Source organism: Camellia sinensis, chromosome 15, assembly GCF_055761805.1.
Source record: "Camellia sinensis isolate YWXY chromosome 15, ASM5576180v1, whole genome shotgun sequence".
Classification (NCBI taxonomy): domain Eukaryota; kingdom Viridiplantae; phylum Streptophyta; class Magnoliopsida; order Ericales; family Theaceae; genus Camellia; species Camellia sinensis.
This window is the reverse complement of record NC_138975.1, coordinates 119,397,457-119,420,041: the sequence shown is the minus strand read 5'-3', so window position 1 is coordinate 119,420,041 and position 22,585 is coordinate 119,397,457. Positions and strand designations below refer to the sequence as shown.

General features: G+C 35.9%; 1 protein-coding gene and 1 long non-coding RNA gene across 2 annotated transcripts; both read right to left on the bottom strand.

The window, feature by feature from the left end:
* Positions 1–9,383: 9,383 nt before the first annotated feature.
* On the bottom strand, positions 9,384–12,859 carry LOC114268417 (uncharacterized). The gene is made up of 2 exons (XM_082910188.1): positions 12,672–12,859; positions 9,384–10,555 (listed from the first exon to the last, which is right to left on the bottom strand). Exon 2 carries the CDS (start codon positions 10,472–10,474, stop codon positions 9,698–9,700), a length of 777 nt encoding a protein of 258 aa, XP_082766314.1. The 5' UTR covers positions 10,475–10,555; positions 12,672–12,859; the 3' UTR covers positions 9,384–9,697.
* A 7,663-nt stretch (positions 12,860–20,522) lies between these two features.
* LOC114268411 (uncharacterized) lies at positions 20,523–21,007 on the bottom strand. Its single transcript, XR_014356125.1, has 3 exons — positions 20,823–21,007; positions 20,691–20,740; positions 20,523–20,599 (listed from the first exon to the last, which is right to left on the bottom strand). It is a non-coding gene; the product is annotated as an uncharacterized LOC114268411 (long non-coding RNA).
* Positions 21,008–22,585: the final 1,578 nt, after the last annotated feature.

Genomic DNA, 22,585 nt, shown 5'->3' with positions numbered 1-22,585 from the left:
TGACTTTGCGCAATTCGTTCTCGGCCTTCTCTGTATGGCGTTCCAAATCCCAAATCCGCCCATATTTTTGTGTAATCTCTTTTTGGGCGATGTAAAGGCGTATGCTGGTCGTGTATGCCGGTCTCGTATGCACAATAGAGTCCTTTGATTGCCCCGTGAACACCATCTCTAAAAACTTCATAGTCGCCCCGCCTGATCATAGATTGCTGCACTTCGGGTGAAAATATTTGTCGAGTTAAATCCACCGTTACGTTCAGATCATGAATAATAGAGTCTGCTTCAGTCATGGGTTTGTTCCCAATGAAGACAGCGAAACTTAGAGGGTGTGGCGTTCTACTCGGCTCATTTCACGCAGACGTCTGTATACTCGCAGTCCTGGTGCTACCTCTTTGCTATGCTCCGCCTCTGGGTGATTTCTTTATTTCACTTCTCTTTGGGGACCTACTTCGACGTCGGGGTGAACGACGCCTCTCTCGCTTCTCTGACGTCACAGTACTCACTCTGGCAATTTCGCCACCGGCTCTGCGATTCATTTCCATGTCCAGTTTCACCAACTTTTTCTTTCGCCTTTACTGTTAAAAAATAACCTGCTAGACATATGCCTACACTGTTCACTGCGCAAAGCACTTGCTTATTCCTCCCTGTTCGTTGCTCACTTTGTTATTGTATAACCCTTTTTATGGGTTGCGCAATGTCTATTTAACGACGCCCCCTTCATTAATTACAACGTGTAGCGCTTACGATGCGCCCACGGCCGCCACCGCCTCTACTCGGCGATAGAACTACGTTCAATAAGGGCAAGGGCAAACCTAAGAATTTATTCGGCTCATATTTATGTGGCCGACTTGTATCCCTGCCTCAACTGACCAAACCATTAGGCATTTATTCGGCGGTAGAACCATATGTTCAACTGGGGCAAAGGCAGGTATGTGAATCTATTCGGCTCATCCATATTTGGCTGACTTTCTCCACTGCCCCACTTGATCATTGAAGTTGGTTACTTTTGCCTAGAGCTTTTATGGTTTAATGCTGTGATTTTGCGCTATATGTTCAACTAGGGTAAGGGTAGATATGTGAATCTATTCGGCTCATCCATATTTGGCCGACTTTCTCCACTGCCCCACTTGACCATTAAAGTTGGTTACTTTTGCCTAGAGCTTTTATGGTTTAACGCTGTGATTTTGCTTTTATTTGGCACTCTGTTCATTATTTAGCATTTTGATTATCTAGTGATTATCTACATGGCATTTTCATTATCTAAATGCTGCAATATGTACTTGGCCGAATTGACCATTGAAGTTGGCTAATGCTAGGTGCTTTCATTCTCTACCAAAACAAGCATTTTTTCAACTTATATATATGTAGCCGACTTGTATCCCTGCCCCAACTGACCAACCATTAGGCATTTATTCAGCAATAGAACTATATGTTCAACTGGGGCAAGGGCAAATATGTGAATCTAGTCAGTTTATCCATTTATCAACTGAGACAAGGGAAGATATGTGAATCTATTTGGCTCATCTATTTTTGGCCGAATTTCTCCACTGCCCCACTTGACCATTGAAGTTGGTTACTTTTGCCTTGAGCTTTTATGGTTTAATACTGTGATTTTGCATTTATTCGGCACTTTGTTCATTATTCGGCATTTTGATTATCTAACGATTATCTACAACATTGCATTTTCATTATCTAAATGCTGCGATATGTACTTGGCCCAATTGACCATTGAAGTTGGCTACTGCTAGGCATTTTCATTCACTCTATCAAAATAGGCATTTTTCATTCATAAACTGTACACAAACATACGACACTTCATCAATGAAAACAGCCTTCAAACAAAAAACTACTTGTCAAAACGATTACAAGTATAAGAAAAGCAACAAACAACAGCAAAACAGCAAAACAACAAACACAAACCAAGCTAACTATCTTCAAAATCCTCTGGGTCTGACTCTAGGGGTTCAATTTCCAGCTGCTTGTATGGAATCGATTGGTCAAAGGTCACTTTGGTAGCCGCCAGAGCCTTGAGCCAGCCATGCTTGAAGCTCCGATTTTCAAACTTCAATGCTTCGTCTGCATACAGTTCTTTGGCCTTAAGCTTGCCAGCATCAAATGCTTTGGCTACATCTGCCTCCGCGCGCTCCTGGGCCTTTTTCGATTCCTCTATGTCGGCCCTCAATTTGGTATACTCTGCTTTGGCTAACTTTAACTCGCTGTCTATGAGGTGTGCCATCTCTTCGGCGGCCCAACAAAGCAGATCGGCGTGCTTCTCTTTCTGCTCTTCGGCAACAGCCTTCGCTCGCTCATCTTCTGCTCTTTTGGCTTTGGCCTCCGCCTTCGCTGTCGCCTCCATCAAATCAGCCATAGCAGCTGTGGCCTTGTTTATTTCATCCTTAAGTTTGCCTTCCATCACCCCAAGTTTCTCCATGACATCGTAGTGACGACGACCGATTTTGGCTATCCTTCTTGTTGCCTGACAAACATAATAAAGCAAAGGCATATTAGTCATCATGGAGAGAAAATACAGGTCTGAAGTACATGCTACTTACCAATATAGCCGATTGACCCGCCAAAGCAATTGAAACCACATTTGGCTTAGCACGGAACATGACTTTGTCTATCGGAAGAGAAAGCGCCGAGGCTACACTTAAGGCCACAGCGGGATCTTTGATGGCCAACCCACTGGTCAGAACCGGTGTATTCCTTATCCTTAACTGGATGATGATTGGCTCTGCTGAATTCGATGAGATCACCTCCATCCTTTGTCGTTTATCGATTGGTTTTTCTGATGACTCGGCGAGTGTCTCGACGGGGCGCTTTTCGCCCCTATGATCAGTTTGTTCGAAACCTAAATCTTCCGTTTGTTGCCGATCAGGAACTGATTTGGCCACAATCGGTTTATGAGTTTCTAGAACAATTGCTGGAGGCGGAGTTTCTAAGTCTCCCCCGGTACCACCGGCTCTCCTTCTTGCCGTCATTTTTTCGACGTTTCTTTGTCTAATAAACTGGGCAAAGGATTCTCCGCCTATTTCTTCAGACTTGGCCCCAAGCAAGTCTCCTAATTCGATAAAGATGTCATTCTTTAGAGAAACAATAACCACTCTGTCGGAAGTAGAATGATGGTCGTTATGCTGTTCAGGGGTGATTTGCTCAAAGTCCAACTCAATTTCCCTGTTTAGTTCTTGTTCTTCCAAACAGCCCTCTGGTCTAGCTTCAGTGTTTGAACCCTCCTCTTCCAAACGACCCTCTGGTCTAGTTTCAACGTCTGAACCATCCTCTTTTAAATGGCCTCGGGTCCGGCCTCTTCGGTGTCTGAACCCTCAAGACCAATATCCCTTAAGCTCTTGAAGTTGGAAAATATGAGTGCCATAAGTTGCTGTTCTCACCTCGGCATAAGGATATGGTCCGCAACTGAAAATGTCGAGTAAGTTGGGTCGTATTTTAACAGGATGTGAGTGGCGCGCCCTTGTCCTTGAAGATTTGCATGCCCTTTGTAGCTAAAGACCGCTTTCACTTGAGCAAGAACGACTTTGTCTGCTGATGTGAGGCCTCTCTTTAAGTCGTTACCTGCACACAGCAAAAATTGGTTAGCATAAAGAATTCAAGCACCGAATAAATCATTTAATCAGGACAATATGCAGCCACCTGGCACGCCTTTCTGTCTTGGCATAGGGTCTAAGCGACCTTCTCCCTTGCCAAATTCCTAATTGCCTCGGACAACAACCATAACATCGTCAACTATTTTGCCAGAGCTGGCAAGCATAGCCACCAAATGGTGATCTATGTCCTTGGCTCTAAAGAAGTAACGGTCTTGGCGACTTGTTGATTTTGCTATGCCATAGCAGTGTCGAATGGCTGGGATTCCCAGGTCAAACCCAAGTAGGCGGTTCAATTCTACTAAGCTCATGATTATACTGTAAAAATTCACATTGGTTTGAGAGGGAATTAGACCCCAGTAACGTAGAACACTCCAAAGGAAAAGATGTAGGGGGAAACGAACTCCACCCTCAGCAATTGACAGAAGAAAAAAGACGATGGTATTTGCGTCAGCCCTCTCCATGTCGACCACATTGTCTGCAACAAGAGACAAATGGACGTCGTCTGGGATTGAAAAGTGACGATGGAAGGCGACGACTCGCTCCTCAAAGATGAGAGCTTTCAAATGAGTCACCATTTAAGACGGAATAGAAGAAAATATAAACAACACACAAGGGAATTGGAATGCGAGCAAAAAAGGAAGAGAGAATGGGACTTACAGGCCAGAGCAAAAGAGCGATAGAAAGCAGAGTTGAAATCGCAGAAGTCTAGAAAAAGGATGAACGGTGTGAAAAATGCCAAAGAGCCAAGATTCAAAACATACGGAGGGATAATTTTTAAATCACATTAAATGAGTGTCAAATACAAAGGGGCGGGAAGCAATGATGACTTCATATCGCGCCTGTTCTGACGTTTCAATACTAAAAAACGTGCATGCGCTGTATTTCTGACTCTCGAGGTCTAATAACTCTAAGCTGAAAAATCTAGTTACCGACTACGCCAACTAAACAGATATTAATTGCGTGTTCGGGGGGCAATTATGGTGGCCAAATAAATGAGATTGAGGGAAACTCATAAGTTGGCCAATTGAAGAAAAGGCCATGCATAAATCGGCCAGTAAACGGTCCATCAGTCCATGCGTTAAACCAATGGAAAAGATGGTCGAATACAAGCCAGCCCATGACGGGTCTATCAAGAAAGGGACATAGCCTAGTAAAACCAAGTTAGAGGGCCATCAAGGTCGTATATCCCATGGGTTATGGGTCCCAAGGACAAGGAAAAGGCCCAAAAGAAAGAAGTGGGCCCCTGGGAAACATTATTAAAAAAAAGAGCCATAATCACACGAAAAAGAGGATAATTGGGGAGAAAAGAAAAAGATTAAGAGAGACATAATCAAGCTCTTAGAAAAGAGAGGATCAAGGTCTGTTTGGACTAGAGTATTTCTAAATCTATTTCACCACAGACAAAAAATTTATTTTGAATCATGTAATTTTAGCCGTTTAGTATTTAATTAGGTCAATTTTTAATTTATTTCGAATCAAACAAATTTGACCAATATATTTTGATAAAATCGCTAAAATCGTAGTTAAACCAGTAAATCAATCAAACTGAAAACCATTCACCTTATTAGCTAGGTCAAATGACCAACTAACTTATACAAAAATTAATTAATTAAAATTTTAAAATTTTATTTTAATTTTAAAATTTAAACTGTCCTGAACTGAAACATATACAATACTACAATATTAAATCGAAGCATAATGTTTATATAGTGAAACAACTCATTTTTATCTCATTTTCCTAATGTGGGTTTATAAAATAAAAGTTAGCAGTTGTTTGGACGAGAAGTTCATTTCTAATCAAGCAATCTCAGTCATTGAATTTTTAATAAGGTCAATCTTAGTTTATTTCAAATCAAACAAATCTAAGCAATATATTTTGATAAAAACAGCTAAAACCGTTATTAAACTAGTGAATCAGTCAAACCGAAAACTATTCAGCCTAATTGGCTAAATCAAAAAATCAACCAATTTACAAAAAATTAATTAATTAAAATTTTTAAATTTTATTTTTAAATTTAAACCATCTTGAAATGAAACATGCACAATACTATAATATTAAATAAGAGTATAAGATTCACTCTATATAAGTAAAACAACTCATTTTTCCTTCTTTTCTCGATGTGAGATTGCAATTATTTTCATGTTAAATATTATGAGAGTTTCAAAATCTCATACAAAATTATTTTTAAAATCAAAATGTCTATGTGGAATTGCAAAATAAAAGTTAAATGGAAGCTAACCAATGGAGATTTTCTTAATTATTTAAAATTAAAAAATTTCAATAATTTATATAAATTGGAGCATAAGATTCACTTTTATGTAAATGAAACAATTCACTTTTTCCTTTTTTTTGTTTTTTTTTTCTTCTCGATTTGGGATTGTAAAATAAAAGGTAAATGGAAGCTAGCCAATGAGAATTTTCTTAATTTTTTAAAATAAAGCAAATTCAATAATTTTAGAATGAGGGTTTGGAGCTTCTAGAAGGCTTCTCCCTTAAAACCCCCTTTATAAGATTTATTTTATATAAGTGAAATAACTCACTTTTTTTTTCTTTTTTTTTTCGATGTGGGATTGTAATTATTTTAAAGTTAAATATTATGAGAGTTTCAAAATCTCATACAAAATTATTTTTAAAATCAAAACGTCTATGTGGGATTGTAAAATAAAAATTAAATAGAAGTTAGCCATGGAGATTTTCTTAATTGTTTAAAATTAAGAAAATCAAAAAAATGAGTATGAGATATTGATCATAGGGTTTCTCACTAAAAATCTCCTTTTACTTATATAAATATGAGAATAAGATTCATTTTATGTAAATGAAAAAATTCACTTTTTCTTTCTTTTTTCGATGTGGGATTGTAAAATAAAAGGTAAATGAAAATTAGCCAACGAGAATTTTCTTAATTGTTTAAAATTAAGAAAATTCAATAATTTTAGAATAAGGGTTTGGAACTCCCAGAAGGCTTCTCCCTAAAAATCTCATTTTCTTTTTATAATATATAGATAGATAGTGAAACAAACTTTGCTTTTTCTTCTTATCCCGATGTAAGATTATAAAATAAATCATAAACTAATTAGAGTTTTATTTTTATATGGTTAAATGGAAATTAGCCGATATAATTTTTTTTAATTGTTTAAAATTAATAAAATCAGTATGAGAAATCGCAATTAAACTACCGAATCGGTCAAACCCAAAATAGTTCGGCCCAATCGGTTAGGTCAAATGACCAACCAACTTATAACAAAATAAATTAATTAAACTTTTAAATGTTATTTTAATTTTAAAATTTAAACTGTCTTAAATTGAAGTTTACACAATACTACACTATTAAGATTCATTTTATATTAGTAAAACAATTCTTTTTTTTTTCGATGTGGGATTATAAAATAAAAGTTAACAATTATTTGGATGGAAAACTTATTTCTAATCCAGCAATCTCAGTCTTTCAATTTTTAATCAGATCAATCTTTAGTTTATTTCAAATCAAACAAACCTAAAACCAACAAATCAATCAAATCAAAAATGATTTAGCCTAATCGGCTAGATCATAAAGGGAACTTACGTATAGGTTCTATGATAATTAATGAATTTTTTCATCAAACACTATTAAAAAATGTCACTAATTATTAATTTTCAACGATAATTTGAAAATTGTCATAAAAATGTCACTAATTATAAGTTTTAGCAACAATTTAAAAAAATCATCACAAAAAATCACTAATTTCCAACTTTAAGTGACAGTTTGAAAAATTTGTCTCAGAAAAACGTCACTAATTGTAAATTTTAGCAATAGTTTATAAAAATTGTGACAAAAAAGTCGCTAATTGTCAATTTTTAGCGACACAAAAAATCGTCGCAGGAAATAATTTTTAGCAACGATTTTATTATGACTTATTTTCAATAGGACTATGGCCCTGTTTGGTACAGCTTATTTCAGCTTTCAGCTTAATTTAAGCTATTTTGATGTGTTTGGTTTAGCTTATAGCTTATAGCTTATAGCTTTGTGGAAGTCAGAAAACAGCTTATTCTTTAAGTGGGGCAGGAGATGCTTTAAAAATAAGCTGGAAATCAGCTTAAGCTGAAAGTTATAAGCTATAAGCTGTTTAGCCATAAGCTATAAGCACTTTCCCACAGCTCTACCAAACAGGGCCTATATGGGAATTAAGTCCAACTATTAAGACTTATTGGTAGTTTAGGCCTCGTTTGGGATGTTACTAAATTAGCCAATTAGTCAAAAAGTTACTAAATTAGCCAATTAGCCAATTAGTCATACAAAAAAGTCAACAATTACGGCTTCTCTCTACTTTTTGCACAGCTTTTCGTAATTAGTCAAAAAGTCATCCCAAACATACAAGTTTTTTTTACCTACCTTTTTAGCCAATTAGCCAAAAAGTTACTAAATTAGCCTGTTCCCAAACGAGGCCTTAAACATACACAACACTACAATATTAAATGGGATGAGAGTATAAGATTCACTTTATATGAGTAAAATAACTAATTTTTTTCCCTTCTTTCCCCGATGTGAGATTATCAAATAAAAGCTAGCCAATGGAAACTTTTTTAATTGTTTAAAATTAAGAAAATCAAAAAAATTAGTATGAGATATTGAAACTCTCACAAAGCTCCTCATTGAATAAGATGAGAGTATAAAATTCTCTTTATATGAGTAAAACAACTCATTTTTTTCCCCCTTTTTTTTCCGATGTCAGATTATCAAATAAAAGCTAAACAATAAAGATTTTCTTAATTATTTTAAATTAAGAATATCAAGAAAATTAGTATGAGATATTAAAACTCTCATAAAATTTCTCATTAAAAACATCCTTTTCCTTACATAATATATATAGATAGTATGGTAATTTATCAGCAAAAAAACTATCCTTATTGTAAAAGAGGATAATATAATTTCATCAAAGTTGTACGATTGACTTTAATTTTTCAATTACTAGAGGAAGATCAATATAAGTTACTACAAAAAGAAGGGATTACTATAGTTTTGATTCATCACTCGAAGATTCTAATCATGGTGCATGGTCTATGTAAGGTTATCATTAGGCCCGAAAGGCCTACAAGGCCCATCGCCAAGCCCAGGCCTACTGAGATTATCCTGCCCAAGCTTGTACCCCAAACAGCTGGGCCCAACCCATATAAGGACTGGGCCTTGATGTTGAAGCCTAGATTGCTCTGCTGGTCAAAACACCCGTCACTTTCATATGATTTTAGTTTTTTTAAAGTATAAAAATAAAGAAAATGTTATAATTTCTAAATTTTCTACTAAATAAATGCACCAAGGATCCTCTAGAGTGAAATTTCTCTAAAGTTTCCTAGAGTGCTACATTGTGTGGTTGAGATTTACTGGCAAGTCACATCATCTCAACCACACAATGTAGCACTCTAGGAAACTTTAGGAAAAAATCACTTTAGAGGATCCTTGCTCAAATAAATGATCAAATGTCTTACATTTATACCCCACTCAAATAAGACATTTGATTATTTATTTGATAAAAAATTTGATATCCCTTACATCACCGTAAAAATAATTTTTGACAATTATTTTTGTCAAAAATAATTTTCATTATTTCAAAAAAATAAAAATAAAAATTTCCGTGTTTTTTTTTTAATATTTTTATTTTTATTTTTTATTTTTAAAGAACATAATAAGCAACTCTTTGTGCATTGACAAATGTATTTATCCTACAGTTCACCCATAAGAAAACAGAAACACTAAACAACATACTGAAAAAGATAAAATAAAGATAATAACACAAGGGAAACAACGGATGGATATTCAACTCATATGATATTATTAGAAAAAATACAAGTACAACAAAGACAATTCAACAATTTTCCTGCAATAGCTCAGCCATTACACAATCCCACTACTAATTGTTCAATCGATTAAAGGAACATCATGTCGAAGCCATCCTAGGAGCATTGAAATCTCCTCCGATATCATTTCATGTGCAAAAACATTTGATTTGTTTGATGACAATGTTTCAGTGTCAAGGAAAAAAAAAACTAACAATGCAAATCTCCTCAAGTTCCAAAAATCAAAAAAGGTATGTTGACAAAGATGAGAGTGCTGTTGTACCCCAACTCAATTGATGATTTCCCTAACCAGCCAATCCAAACTAGGATATGCAAAGAACAACACCAAAAAAGAAGGGAGAGCAAACAAAACAGTGATGAGAATATACAGGGCCAAGATAGCTGCACTGGTGGGTATTGCATACAAGACGATAACAAGAAACACGATCACCAATGGGAATTTGGCTGTCAAGTGAACAAAGAATATTAACGACTTACGAAGAGATAAGTGGACTCTTTCTGCACTGAGGAAGCTTCTGACAATACTACCCGGATCATGGTCCGAATCCAGCTGCTCTGGGAGATGAACACAAGGAGCACGGCTATGGTTTGCCTGTCTACCATGATTGGGTGATTGATGATCACCACAGAGCTGAGAATGAGATTTCAATCTATGACCGTTCATGCTCTCGACCATCCAGAGGAGGAAGAAGTTTTTCCGGGGGAATTTGAGATTCCCTTTGTGTACCCACCTGAAGGATAGTAGGTTGCACCATGGGCAAGAAATGAAAAATGGAAGCCGCATGGGTAAAGTGGGAAGTTTCACAACAGCCCATTGGAGCCCTAGGACACAATTTTTGCAGAGGGTATGACCACACCATAAAACATAGGGCACATTCTCGACGATGTTGAAGGATTCCCAGCATATTGGGCATTCCAGTCCTTCCTCTCCATTGTTCAAGGAAATTTCGTCGTCTGAATAATCTGAGGCAGGCTGACTAGGCTTGGAAATGTCATTCTTTACCCAATTGGCTCCAACATTGGCATTTGAAGCAAAACCCGGCATACTGATTCTGAGTTTGCTTAAAAAAATATGGGTGCCTGTTCAATTATGCTTAGCATTGACTCCTTGAAGAACCTACAAGAACTAAATGGCAAAAGGGAATGGTTACTTTATAATATAGTGGCTAAGTTGCATTTCAATAATTACAGAACATAGAGGTTACATTTGGATCTTGGCAACATGACGCGGTGAGACCAAAAATATTATTGTGAATGTAGTTTCGTATTTGCTAAAGACAGGAAGAAGCATACTATTGAAAACTACTTTCCAACAAAATCAAATCGTATAGAGTTCATGTAGCACCGAGACATAAAACACCACCGATCCTACAGTTTCCTTACTGTACCCAAACTTGGGAATCATAAAATTACAAGCTTAGCAACTTCCGATATTCTTCACGTAGATTGCATATCACAAATACAAGACTTTTGATATGCTGATACAACACGCTTTATGATTATAATATTAGATGCTGGTCATCAAAGAGCCCCAGGCTGCTTATACGTGATGGAGGACATGACTAGTCCAATAAGATATCAAGCAATCATTCACTAATATTTACAAAGTACAATTTAAGAATAGCTGTGTGTGAGATGACATTATATGTGAATGTGACAATATACAGGAAAATGCTAGATGTAAGAAGCTAACGGAAGTAAATGCCATCATTTACATAAAATTAAATATAACAATGTTAAACATTTTTCATTTATATTATAACATTCAACAATGCATAATACAACACTAACACTTCTTATTCAAATTATCACTTGGCTGATACACACCACACCACACCACAATTGAGGCCTTAATATATTATTATGTAACCCAAGGTTCTTCTAGAATTAATGAATTAGTATAGACATAAAAGTTGCCTAGTGCAACTGTCCAAGAGGTCAACATACATTCTTTGAATGGTAGTGTGATCATAGGAGCAACTTTCACTAGTAGGTACACGGTGATCAGTGACCACTACAATCTACATTGCAAATAAATATACAAAAAGGGATTTAAAAAAACAAAAAAAAAAAAAAAAAAAAAAAAAACAAAGAAAGAAGAACACAGGCAGCACAAACAAGTTGTAGAATAGGTCTCCAGGATATCTTTCATTGTCACGGATCCATAATCTAATTAGTTAAATGTGAATTTCTTGCCTTCATAGCATAGATCAATTATCAATTTCACCTTGGATTACTAGGGTTCCACATTCATAAAAAACATGCCAATAAATTGAAGCAATTAAAATGAACATGGCATCACAGATGAATAGAAATTAATGCTCACCAGACAATAGTTTACTAATGTGCAATCAGGATAATGACTCCGCCAATAAAGGGAACTTTGAATAAAAATAACAATCAAAGTTAGACAAGAGGAAGTCTAACAGAATGGTAGTTGGACTAACAGTAATGATGAATGCAGAATTGACCCGTGAATGGTACACCAAGTACTTGGTAGGAAGAAGGGTATCTTCAATTCAGATAACACAATTTGACTAAAGCAACATGTAAAAGAAGTGGCAATATTATTTTTTTATTCATGCGACTAACGAATTTATGATGAAAAGAGGGCCAAGTGTCATATCAATTAAAACATTAAGAGAGGCCACTGTAACTATGCCAAATAATTAATATTAGCTCAAAAATTAATTTTGATCTTATTGTTGATCATAGGAAGAAAATCTTGACGTTGTAATTAATAGGTGCCCCTCCTGAATTTATTTCCCGGTCATCTTATGGCTTGAATTATAATTTAGACCATCCCCAACTCCATTTTTTTTGTCAACAATTTTTAAGTACTTTTGTATTAATTCTAAATGAAAACAATCCCTCTGTTTCTAGCTTTCACACCTCTATGCATATACAATTTGGAAATGTTGTTTCTTTACATTTGAAAACAAAAAAGTTACACAAACCATTCCATCCCAAACTCAAAAAAATTGCTTCCAAAATGGTAAAAGAAAATGAACCCAATTAACAATCAACACACAAACACTCAAAAAAAATCAACAAACAGCTCTGAAACGCAATCAAATGAAACCAAATCTCACAAATTTACAGACCCTAATATTTTCCAGATAAAAATAAAATCTTTTCACAAGAAACCCAAAAAGCAAGGGGCATAATTCAGAAATATGGATTGAATTGTTGATCGAAATGAAGAATGAAAAGGAAAAAAAATACCCAGAATGAGATCTTACCCATCGCTTGTCGTGATCTAAAACAGCTGGGTTTTTTAGTGCCCAAGGCAAAGATCCTCTCTCTCTCTCTCTCTCTCTCTCTCTCTCTCTCTTCAATCTACAAATATCTTAAAAAATTTGTGTTTAGGTTTATATGTGTCAAATATCTCAAAAAAATTAGGTTTAGGCTTATATATTTGTGTGTGCAAGTCTGCCCGACTCCAATAGTGAAGGAATGGATAAGATCAGCTCCACTCCTTCCTCAGATTCTTCATATAGAAAAATGAAATCTAATTCATTTATTAAATTTGTATCAAATTAAAATTTTCCAAAAAAAACAAAACAAAAAAAATGATCAGATTAAGGAAACATAATATCTTTTATCGAATTTTTAACATATATATATTTCTTAATTTGATGAATTTGTTAAAAGATTAGAGATTAATTTTTCCATCTGAATTGGCTAAATAAAATTTTTGAGATAGGTTATACATTTTTAAAAGTTTAATAAAAATTTTGATTTTCCACCATTAGAATGAGTTATATATATTATGCAAAAAAGAAAAAAGAAAATGAAATAACAATTCAATGTAAAATTTTTAAAAAATTGCACATTAATTGTGACTTGATAGATTTATTTATAAATGAGGAAATTAGTCTAAGGTCTCTCTCCCATTTTTTGTGATGGAAGAGATCTACAATATTATTTTGTGATATCTAAGGTCCCTCAACAGCTTTTCGACAATGCTCCTCTTCTTCATCTTCACTGTCCCAAATCGGAAACAGTACTTTCGTCGAACCCTTAGAGGGCTCAAACTAATCCACTGAAGCCACTTCTCAACCCTCTTCCACTCTTTCCGTCGATCGCTCCGGCTTGTATGATCCAAGTCCATGTTAAAATAGCTAATGCATCGCAGGCAAAATGAAACTAGAATAGGCTCGGCTAATCTAAGGATGTCATGTGAAATGCAACAACTCGATACACGTATTCAAGTTGGATTTGAAATACTATGCAGTTAGTATGATGCGCCAAGCTCGGTGCATGCAATACGGATGAATGATGCAAATATGCGAGCATAAGTGTGCTAATTGAAATATGCCCTAAACTAACCATCAAAAGCTAGTAAATAAAAGGGAGAAAGACGTGGGGTTGGAAGACATTCACACACGCACACACACTTATTACAAATTCGCCCTCTCGATGGAGGGTCCGAAAGAATAACACAAGCCCAATGGATAATTAACTACTCTAACTAATTAATTATTACAGTCCCTTAATTAATTAATGAATTAATTACAAAATAAACTAAGTATGAAATTCAAAAGGCCGCCGCAGCTCCACTTCGGAATGATTGGATGATGCATGCTCGAATTGCCTTGCTCGGAAACCCGTTGTCATGCCTCTGTTGCCTCTGTTTGCACTGTTCTGCACCTCTGATACTTGTGAAAATCCTAAGGTTGCTTTTGAACCACTCCTTGAACACTTTGGGATGCCACCGGCCGAGAGAAAACACCACCGGCCATGGAAATATGGTCATCGACCAAAAATGGGACCACCGGCTGGGTATTGATAGTTGGTCGGCACTGAAAGTTGCCGACCGGCCATTTCTTCCTGCAGAATACTGGTTTTGCTACAACAGAGGACAGACAGTGCATGTCATGAAATTTGGAAGCCAAATGTATGCACGACCACCCTCCCTATCATGCTATGAACTCAAGGGAGTATGGCTCTCGACCCTCGGGCCACCAATCACGCATTTCGATGCATAGTGGCCAAAGATGTTAAGTGTGCAAATCAATATGAATGAATGCAACAAAACAAATGAATGCTACACACTCTATCATGTAGGATCAAGAGTGTCGGCGACCGAGGATTGAGGTACGTTTCGTCACTCCAAGTACGAACGTCCCTCATTCCTCATGTTTGGTTTGACACCCTAAACCAAACATAATGCAATGTATGTATGCCATATACAATGCAAAGCATGTAACCAATGCAATGCAACATGGGAGTGTAAGGCAATGTAACATGAGCATGCCAAAAGTGCAATGTGACTTAAGCATGTACACAAAACTAAGGTAACAAACATGTCAAATGCAACACAACCTAAGCATGCAATTCAAACTAATGTGACATGAACATGCCAAGCATACAACAAAGTTATGTGATGTAACTAGCTAAGCATCATGCAATATACCGAATCGCGCGAACATAATGCAATACAAGCATGCAAATGTCATGAATGCAAACATGCCCAAATGGACTTAAACCGAAAGGCACCAACATACGAAACAAACATGTACACATATTGGTCTAAACACTATGCAACAATGCACAATGCTCAAACATGAGAAAAATGGGACAAACATGGGAGCATGACAATGCAATGAACTCTGAAATCATGTGAAGAATGATGCCAAATCATAAACACAAGTGAAGCATAACATGCCAATGGACTCAATGCTTAAAGCTAGCCAAAGGGCTTACACCATGGCCATATCAACCAAGCCCCAAAGGGCTAAGATGACCCAAAATAGTCCTGAGGCAGACCAAAACAAGGCTAGAACACACATGGGATGAGGCCAAAACATGCTATAAGGCGAGCACGAAACAAGACGCATACAAGGCCCAAAAGGGCAAATGCACTACACCTATTGCAACCGATCATGGCATGAATTAGGCCGATAAAATCAGAGTTATAATATATCAAAATAAGCCCCAAAACCCAATGAGAAGGCCTCCCAAAGACCTAATCATGGAGGCACATACAATGGTCCACACATGGAGCATAAGACAATAACTCTTCAAAGCATTGAAAAGGGTGGTAAATGCAAGCATACAAGCATGGAACATGGACTGAAATAGCATGATAAATGATTCCAAATCACTGACATAACCCAAATAAAGCATGCTCATGCCTCATACACTCAAAGCTAACTAGCTAGGATACATGGTGGCTATACAAAACATGGCAAACATGACTGAATCAACACCAAACAGAGCTTAAACATGAACATGGCTAAAAGCTTCATGAAGTCAAGCTAAAACATGCAAGCACGATGGTCTAAATGCATGGTACATGTCATGACAATAGAAGGGATTACAAAGCAAGTGCATCATACAAACAATAGGTCATTGAACCAACATGAAACAGAGGTCTAACATGATAGAATAATACCAAATGCCCTTTGAACTGGAGCCAAATAAAACTATGCAAACATGCTACCTTTATGAGCCCTAAATGTAAGCAAATGAGTCACAAGGGGAGAGTGGTGTCCCTCCCCTATACAAGACCTCAAAACCACTTCTCTACCATTGAAAATCCTCTGGATTTCAGTGGTGAGAAGACCAAAATAAAAGGGTTATAAAGCCCAAAGAGGAAGGCACAAAAAGAGACCAAACAAGGCCTAAGAGGGGGTGGACGACCCCCAACACAAAAGTGACCTTAATGAAACATCTTAAGCATGAAAATACAAAACTTTTATCAGTTATACACTAAGCTCAAAACAATATAAAAATAGGTCTAAAACCTTAAGCAAAAATGGAGAATAAAAGGGTAAGTTCTTACCCTTGAAGAACACTTCAAGAACACCAACCTCAGCACTTCCTTTTGATCAAAAACCAATTCAAAACTCTGAAATCAACCCCTTAAAACCTCAGCAACCAAGTTATAGTGTAACACTAGGTGTCTTAGTGCAAAACCAAGAACAAAAACCCCTTTAAAACACTAATACACGCACAACTATATATAGAGAGAGATATAGATATATAAGCTATATATCAGAGTTGTTCAACCCCTGGAAAGGGAGGAGAGGGCCTCCTGTTATAGGAATCCAATTCCTAAGCTTCTTGGAAAAGCTAACATAAGGGAGCAAATCCCTCCATACACGTGTATGGAATGGGGGTATTGTGGATGCTAGCTGTGACAGCTGGCATAAAATATCTGCCAAAAGCAGATGGAAAGGGGTTGGCTGGAAAAATATGGCCGATTGACCAACAAAAATGGCCGGCCGACCAAATACATTGCCGACCGACCAAAATATTTGGCTGGTAGCAAGAAAATAGAGCCGGTGGCCTCAAGACAAGGCCGGTGAGGTATGGGGATGGCCAACAAGCCATTCCCTGCCCTCAGAAGCAAAACACAAGTGTTTGGTGTACAACCAAGCATAAAACAAACAAGTCGAGAGGTCTTGAGGCAAGGCGCGCGACCGAAACCTCCGAGAACTCAAGACGAACATGAACATGAATGATCATCTATTGTTCAAACGGTGATGTCCAAGTCTTGAGGACTGTCAAAAATGGGGTGTCTACAGTAATCCCTCTCCATCCCATTCTATGTATGCATATGTTCTGCAATTGTGTGAAAATTTCAACTGAAAATTTGCTTCTTCATTTGATTCAGAGCATTCTCACGAGCCTTCTTCGGATTTTGAGCTTGTTAAGCACCTCCAAGAAATCATCAAGGTCTACAATTTCATATATATATATATATATATATATATATATATATATTTAATCTTGGTTCCTCTTTGTCCCCGTCAGGTTTTGGGTTTGTTGTTGCTGTCGTAATGTCGATTCAGTGTTTGCAGAAATGTTTGTGTATGTGTGTCCCATGAAAGCGAGTGTTTTGCTTTAGATTTTAATATGCACGCCTTTGTTTATAGAAATTCTAAGAAAAGAGAATGGCCAATTCAATTTCCATAAAATGTCCCCAAATGTCTAAATAGTTTCTTGTTGCAACTTATTTATTTATTTTTATAATTTGAATAAGCTGGGAAGTTGAAGTCATGATTGGTGGTGGAATATACTCAGTTCCATGGTGGGCCAATCTCGGTTGCTGAGTACATAGAGGAAGTTTTGACAAATCCTTTCTGCGTAATGTCTGACCAGAGATATGACTTTCTGCCGGCGCGGTACAGCGTTCCGGTGACTACCCTTTGCTAGTATATGAGTTTGGTGAAGATGTCAAGGCATTCATTGGCCATGTATGTATATATATATATATATATGTAATGTAAAGGCTTCATTGCATTTTCCCCCCTCTGTATTTATTTTCTTGATGTATACAAAGCTGCCCATGATGTTAAGCAGAGAAATTTCCTTCTATCTCTGGCATCCCAATTACAGAAAATGGAATTTCACTGGGTTGGGGAAGAAGAATTTCTCTGGTTTGGATTGGAGAGGGAGAATTTCTTTGGGTTGAGTTTATTTCAAATTTCAAATCTTTATAGCTTCTTCACTCAAACCCAGAGAAAATTCAAATTTCTCTGGGTTTTCAAATTTCTCTAGATTCATTTTGACCAATTGAAGGCCGGTGAAGTCAGAGAAAATTTCAAATTTCTCTGGAGTGTTGAGTCCAGGAGAGGCAGGGAGGGCAGAGAAATTTAAAATTTCTCTAGAGATGTAATTTTGTGGAAAGACAGAGAAATTACTCTGGAAGAGTGTGAAGTATATGGAAGGCAGAGAAATTTGGAGAAGGGGAGGGCAAAGAAATTTACAGTGGGAAGTTTAGGGAAGGTCAAAGAAATTTTCAAAATTTCTCTGAAAAGTCTAGAGAAATTCTTCCTAGAATTTCTCTGGACCAATTTTCTCTGTGACGTGAATTTTCTCTGGATCAACTTGAAGGACCTTAGACATTATTAAAATATTGAATGTCCTTTATGCTATAAAATCTAAATACTAGGGACCTTGAAAAAAAACCCTTTATAAATCCTATTTAGTGAAAATTTAGTCCAATAACTCCTCTACCTAGTCCCACACATTTAAATTCATATTTTAATAGGTCATTTTTCCTATATTAAAAGTATTATGTATACTATTTACCATTATAAACTTTTATTACAGTATAATATATATATCTATATAATAAGGGAGGAGTGCTTTTAAAAATGTATAAACTGTATGAGAGATACATTTCATTTAAATGGTCTAGATCAATCATATTCAATATCTAACGATTGAGATCTATTTGTTTCCCGCCTAAACACTCTCTTTCTCTCTCCCCCACGTCTGTCTAAACACATATTTTCAACTCCCTCTCTACACGTTTCTCTCTCACGTTCTCTCTTCAAAAAAAAAAAAAAAAAAAAAACCTGATCTCCTGTTGTTATCTTTACCCTTTTTCATTCTTCACCAAACACCACCACCGATCCGCTGCCACCGCTCACCACTACCGCTGCTGCTCATCATCATCGTCTCTATTGATCCAACTTCGCGACTGTCCCACCTTCCCTCTCTATCTCTCTGTTTTTCTGCTTTAACAGAACGATCTCACCCATCCTCTTCCTCCTCAACAAAAGGCAAAAGAGAGAGTAGCAGCAGCAGATTTTTGCAATCGGAAGCTAATCCGATGGCCACACCATCTGAGAAAATTTTGGTCCAAATCCCAGATGAGAAGCTCTCTCTCTCTCCAAAACCCTTGCCATACTCGAAAGTAAAACACCTCTCTCTCTCTATCATATTATATAAAACTATCGCTGCAATCGATTAACTGTTTTGGGTTTGTAACAGAGGATTCAGGTCTTGCTGCTAAAAAGAAATCAGGCGATCCAACTAACAGAGGTATTAAAAAATGAAAATAGAACATTTTTGATTACTCTCAGACTGTTTAATCTAAAGGCCCAACTTACTCTATGCTCATATCAAATTTTGTACCTTCTTTTAATTTTATTAGTTATCTCATGAATTGTAAACTCTTCTTAATCCTTTATTCTTTGTGGTTGAATAATTTGTATTATATAATCTGTATTATATAATCCCATTGTTTGTATTTTTAATCCCATTTTTTTTTTTTGTATATAATCTTTTGTTATATACATGAGATCTATAATCCCATTGTTTCTGTCTAAACATATTTGTGGGATTCCATTTTTGTTATATACATGAGATCTATAATCCCATTTTTGGGATTATATAATCCTTTATCCCATTGTTTAATCCATGAGATCTATTGTTTGTATTTTTAGCTAATAATCCAGAATAAAGGATTAAAAAAAACCTAATTTGTATTATATAATACAGTTCACAATCTGTATTATATTTGTATTTTTAGCTAATAATCCTTTATTCTTTGTTGTTGAATAATTTTATTTTATTTTTTTAATTTCATTTTGGTTTCAATTTTTTTTGAAGACACCCTATAAACTCTCAATCACGCATATACAGGTATGTGTTTGGATCATCACCAATCCCTCAATTACTATTACTTGCTCTCACATTCCTTCATTTTCTAGCTAAATTTGTAGATCCATGAACAGGAAACTTGTGTGTTTGATTGTTAGGGTTTTTAAGGTTTTTTTGGAGAGAATTTGTGTTGCAGATCTGTGAATTTTGAGGGGTTCTGCAAATTGAGGGTAATGCAGACCAGGTACATAGAGAGGATGAACTCTATGAGTAGAGGGAAGCAGAATTTGGAGGGCGGTGACGATGACTAACTGGAGTGAAAGCGACCGGCTTTAGCTAGGTAAATTCGAGTTTTGTTCGGTCGGTTGTGTTAATTTGGTGTTGTTTTGTTGTGTTTTATTTGTTAATTTTTGCTGATTGATTAGTTGGGTAGTGAAAACTGTAGTTGTTTTACATGTATGGTAATTATGTTAATACTTGATTGTATTGCCTCGGTGGAATGGAATTATTATGATTCTGTGATATGCTTAATGATGTTGACTGCATTTCTCTAATTGCAATCTTGAATTGAATTTTTTTATAGCTTTGTTGCAATTATTAGTAGGGAGAATATGAGAGTTTCAGACAGTTTGAGATAGGTGGTCAATGATGGTGGGATGAGAGGTGAGTTCCTTTTGGCATGTAATAATGAGGAGGAGAATGGGAGAAATGTTTATTTACGGCGTGCCTTTAGGTACGGACATACACTAGACCAAATGTTTGACTTAGAGCCATAACGTATGTCAACAAGAAGCTCAAGGCACATATAACTTGGAGTTCCTACAACCTGAGTTACAAAAAAGAAATCTTGAACAATAAAATTAATGCAAAATTTGGAACTTGAAAAATGAACCAGTTATGTTAAGCACAAGACTTACAGAGGATGCAAGATCATCTGATGTCAACATCTTAGCAAGTCCAAAATCACCTGCAACAAGATTAATCAATGGTGATTCAGCAAAATACTGACGCCTCTCAAGAATATTAAAGAAAGAAAACATATCACTTACCAAGACGTATGTCTTGATCTTTTGCCAAGAATATATTTGAACACTGCAAGAACAAGACTGTTAGTAACATGCAATTTCAGAAATATAATTCATAAATCCTTAGGTATACAGATAGATGCAACTTACCTTAACATCTCGATGAAGAATATGATTCACATGTAAGTTGTCAAGAGCCATAAGCAATTGAACAAGCCATTTACAGAGCTTCTATAAACAATTTAACATCAATGTATCAGTGAACAAAGAAATTTGCTTAATAAATTAAAAGAGAATATTCAAGAGAAGGTGGAGGTCAAGAAGTCATTTTCAACATTTTTTGCTATTTTTTTGAGTTCATTTCCATGTCCTTATACAAGCCACTTAATAGTTTATTTATTATTAGGTCAGCTAGTCTTCTCTCTCTATTAATGCATGGGCTACATTCCAGTGTTTGTGAATGCATAGGACACATTCCAAGCTCATCATTGGTTAGTTGTACACATAACAAGCTCTGAATTCTGTTAATGGCCATCCGATTTTTGTTTCAGTGGCTTCAAGGTTCTGATAATCGATCTGTTTTTGTCCGATAGTGCTCTCCAGTTCTCCGGTCCTCGATTTTTGCATCTCGAACTCGGCTTGCAAGGTAACCTTCATATTCTTCTGAAATTTTTGGGTCTGTCTTTGCGCCTTCTTCCAAGGTATTCATTCCCTTTTCCTACCACTTTGAATTGTGTTGATTGTGGACATTTAACGAGTTCTTTGCATTTTCTTTAAATTATTTGATTCAATTTCAGTTTCTTTTCATTTTCTCTGAATTCTATTAATGGGCATCAATGTTTTTTTTTTTTTTTTTTTTTTTTTTTTGGTGTTTTAGTGGCTTCAAGGTTCTGAGACAAATTAGATCTAATTTGATATAAATGGTGTTTTTTTTTTATTTTTTTTTTTTATAATGTAGAAATTGGGAAAACCTTTTTTCCATTGGATTGATAATAGTTTGCTACTTGAGTCTTTCAGCTCTTTACAGCAACCTCTCGCACTTTTGGTGTATGATAGATAACATAAACAATAGAACTAATGCAGATAAATTAAGCAGTATATATATCCCACTTACCATGTAGAGGATTAGAGGTCTGGGCTAAAGTTGCTCATAACAAGCTCTGCAAATATTGAGAATTACAAATGAAACTGTCACCACTAATTTTGCGTGTCATTTGCCAAACTACAACTCCAATGTATCCTAAATCTAGAGCTTTCAACCAATAATAAACTTACAGCATGAGTAGTAACATCTTTGTGAATTTGGGAGTTGCAGTCATCAACATATGCATATATTATTCACAGATGCAAATGTCCATCTAATGTTCCAAGAGCCTTCTTGAGAAGTCTTTGTGCTTCTAATTAGAACTTGTTTTTGAGGTTTGAGATCCTTGGGCTTCATCACTTTAGTTCTTCTATGTTGTGTGCTTTTGGATGATTCATGTAACATTTTTTTAATCAAGATAGTATTGTGTTATGTATAGTTCACAAGTTAATAAGGCTCAATTTTACAATCAATTGGTCAACCACTTGACAAGATCGGATGAAAAAAAACTCACCCGCTTCTAATCGAATTTTGATTTGAAACCCATTTGGGAATTATGGTTTGAATGAGAATGAAAAAAAATTGAGTCGACTCAACCCTTTAGCTCTTTGGGGTGGGTGTGTAAAAAATAAAATTTTAAAGTCTATTTCGGAATTATAATTTTTAATTAAAAATTTAAAAATCACTATAAAATATTTTATCA

Bases quoted from the DNA above. Each gene is read 5' to 3' on its own strand.
- LOC114268417 (XM_082910188.1), bottom strand. From the start codon at position 10,474: ATGCCGGGTTTTGCTTCAAATGCCAATGTTGGAGCCAATTGGGTAAAG.